A 2,425-nucleotide genomic window follows, 5' to 3' on the forward strand; every position below is an offset into this window, starting at 1 on the left:
GTTTGTTTAGAGACACCACAAGGCGTCTCCTAATATATATAATATATAATATACTATGTCATTTACATTATATATTATAAATTATATATCATATATATTTGCTGCTGTCTAGGAGACAGCAGCATGTCTCTATCAAGGACAAGAGCAGAGAGACAAAGGAGACAGAAGAGAGACAAAGGAGACAGAAGAGAGACAAAGGAGACAGCAAAGCGACAAAGGAGACAAAAGAGACACAGGCAGAGAGACAAATGAGACAGAAGAGAGACAAAGGAGACAGAAGAGAGAGACAAAGGAGACAGCACAAACAACATTAAAGCCGAGGCACAGCTGGGAGGTTGAGGCCTGTTAAGAAGTCTTTGGCTAACTTCTCTCGCAGCGTCGCCTGCAAGACAAACAAACAAACAAACAAACAACAGTGCTGTCTCCTTTAAGGAGACAGCAGACAGCAGAGCTAGCTGTCTCCTTAAAGGAGACAGGGGTCAGCAGGGGTGTCTCCTTTGAGGAGACAGCAGACAGCAGTGCTGTCGCCTTAAAAGAGACAGGCCCCTTTAGAGACAGATTGTGCATTGAAAGAGACAGTCTCCTCTGTGGAGACACTGTCTCCTTTAAGGAGACAGTCTCCATAGAGCTACCTATGAAGAGACAGCTTCCTTTAAAGGAGACAGTCTCTTTAAAGGAGACACACAGTCTCCTTTAAAGAGACTGAAGTAAGCTAACCCTTAAGGCTGCAAGGGAAGACTCACCCAACAAAAGGAGACACCCTCAGACCCCTGGAACTCGCGCTGCAGCAGAGACAAAAGAGAAGGGGGGGCCCCCGACAGCAGCTTCTGCTGCACAGGCACTGATAAGAAGCAGAGACACCGCAGCAGCGGAGCCCACAGCAGCAAGCGAGAACGCAGCGCAGCAAGAGCCTTCCACTCCTGCTGCTGCAGCAGCAAACTTGCATCTGCTGCTGCCTCTCTAGCAGCAGCTGCTGCAGCGGTTGCTTCAGCTGCTGCTGTGGTTGCTGCTGCTGCTCTAGCCGACGCTCCAGAGGGAGAGACATCGTCCTGCGTGCGACACTGCTGCAGCAGCAACTGCTGGAGGTTCTGCTGCTGCTGCTGCTGTAAGTGCTGCTGCAGCAGCTGCTGCTGCTCTGCTACCCACAGCTGCAGATGCAGCGAAGGGGCCCCAGCAGGGACTCTTGCTGCTGTTGCAGTGACACCGCATTCTGAAGGCAGAGAGGTCTCCACCCAGCCCTAAACAGAGACACAGCAGCAGCAAAACAGCACCTTAGCAGCAGCAGCAGCATAAGCAGCAGCAGCAACGGTGGGAGCAGCAGCTGCAGCAGGAGAAGCAACACATCGGGGAGGAGACAGCCAAAACCAGCAAGTAAAGGAGACATAAAGATACAGACAGAACCTAGAAGAAACAGGAAGAGACACAAGGAGACAGAAGGAGACACAAAAGGAGACAGAAGGAGACAAAAGGAGACAGAAGGAGACAAAAGGAGACAGAGACACACCTGAAGCTCTAGCAGCAACTCAGATGACTTCTTATCCAGCAAACGAATAGAAAGAAGTCCTCCCTCCGCTGTCCACGCTGCCTGCAGCGCAGCAGCACCTCATCCCCCGAAATAAGCAACAGCAACAGCAGCAGCAGCAGCAGTATAAGCAGCAGCAACAGCAGCAGCAGCAGGAGTGGGGCAGCTTACGCAGGCGACGTCTCCCTTTTCTGTCTGCAGCTGCTTAAAGGCAATTATCGCTGCGTTCGCCTCCATCGACTCCGAGTCACACCGCAGCACCTAAACGCAGAACAACAACCACCTGACCGTACACCTCACAGCAGCAGCAGCAGCAGCAGCAGCAGCAGCAGCAGAAGCAGCAGCAGCGGTAGCTGTTGCTGCGCTCCACGGAGGAGCTGTCTATGTAGAAAACCATCTATACTGCACTCAACACCGCTAAAACACCAACTGCAGCAGAAGCAGCAGAAGCAGCAGCAGCAGCAGCAGAAGCAGCAGCAGCAGCAGCAGCAGAAGCAGCAGCAGCAGCAGCAGCAAGTGAGTGAGTTACCTGAAGCTGATCGAGAATAGGAGGGGACACTTCTTTGGGTTCGTTGACAGAAAAGAGGCGGAGATTTCCCCACAAATCCGCAGCGACAATTCCTTCGTAATGCAAACATATACATATATATATATATGTATATATGTATATATATATATAGATATGTAGATATATATATATATATACACATATGTCTATATATATATAGATATGTAGACATATATATATATATATATGTATATATATACATATATTTTTATGTATATATATCTATATATATATGTGTGTGTATATATCAACATATACATATATATATATATGTATATACATGTATATATGTATATATATATATATATATATATATATATATATATATATATATA

At 47.4% G+C, this 2,425-nt stretch overlaps 1 protein-coding gene across 1 annotated transcript in view; it reads right to left on the reverse strand.

The window, feature by feature from the left end:
• Nucleotides 1-310: 310 nt before the first annotated feature.
• The window catches only part of EAH_00042680 (hypothetical protein, conserved), a gene marked incomplete at both ends in the record, with an annotated part of 12,487 nt that continues 10,372 nt past the window's right edge, over nt 311-2,425 (reverse strand). Inside the window, 5 exons of the mRNA XM_013395050.1 lie at nt 311-382; nt 744-1,238; nt 1,505-1,585; nt 1,694-1,783; nt 2,052-2,143. Coding sequence (XP_013250504.1) covers nt 311-382; nt 744-1,238; nt 1,505-1,585; nt 1,694-1,783; nt 2,052-2,143 — 830 coding nt within the window. The remainder of the gene's footprint in view (nt 383-743; nt 1,239-1,504; nt 1,586-1,693; nt 1,784-2,051; nt 2,144-2,425) is intronic.

This window comes from Eimeria acervulina, genomic scaffold (assembly GCF_000499425.1).
Source record: "Eimeria acervulina Houghton genomic scaffold, Eah_scaff556, whole genome shotgun sequence".
NCBI classification, from domain to species: domain Eukaryota; phylum Apicomplexa; class Conoidasida; order Eucoccidiorida; family Eimeriidae; genus Eimeria; species Eimeria acervulina.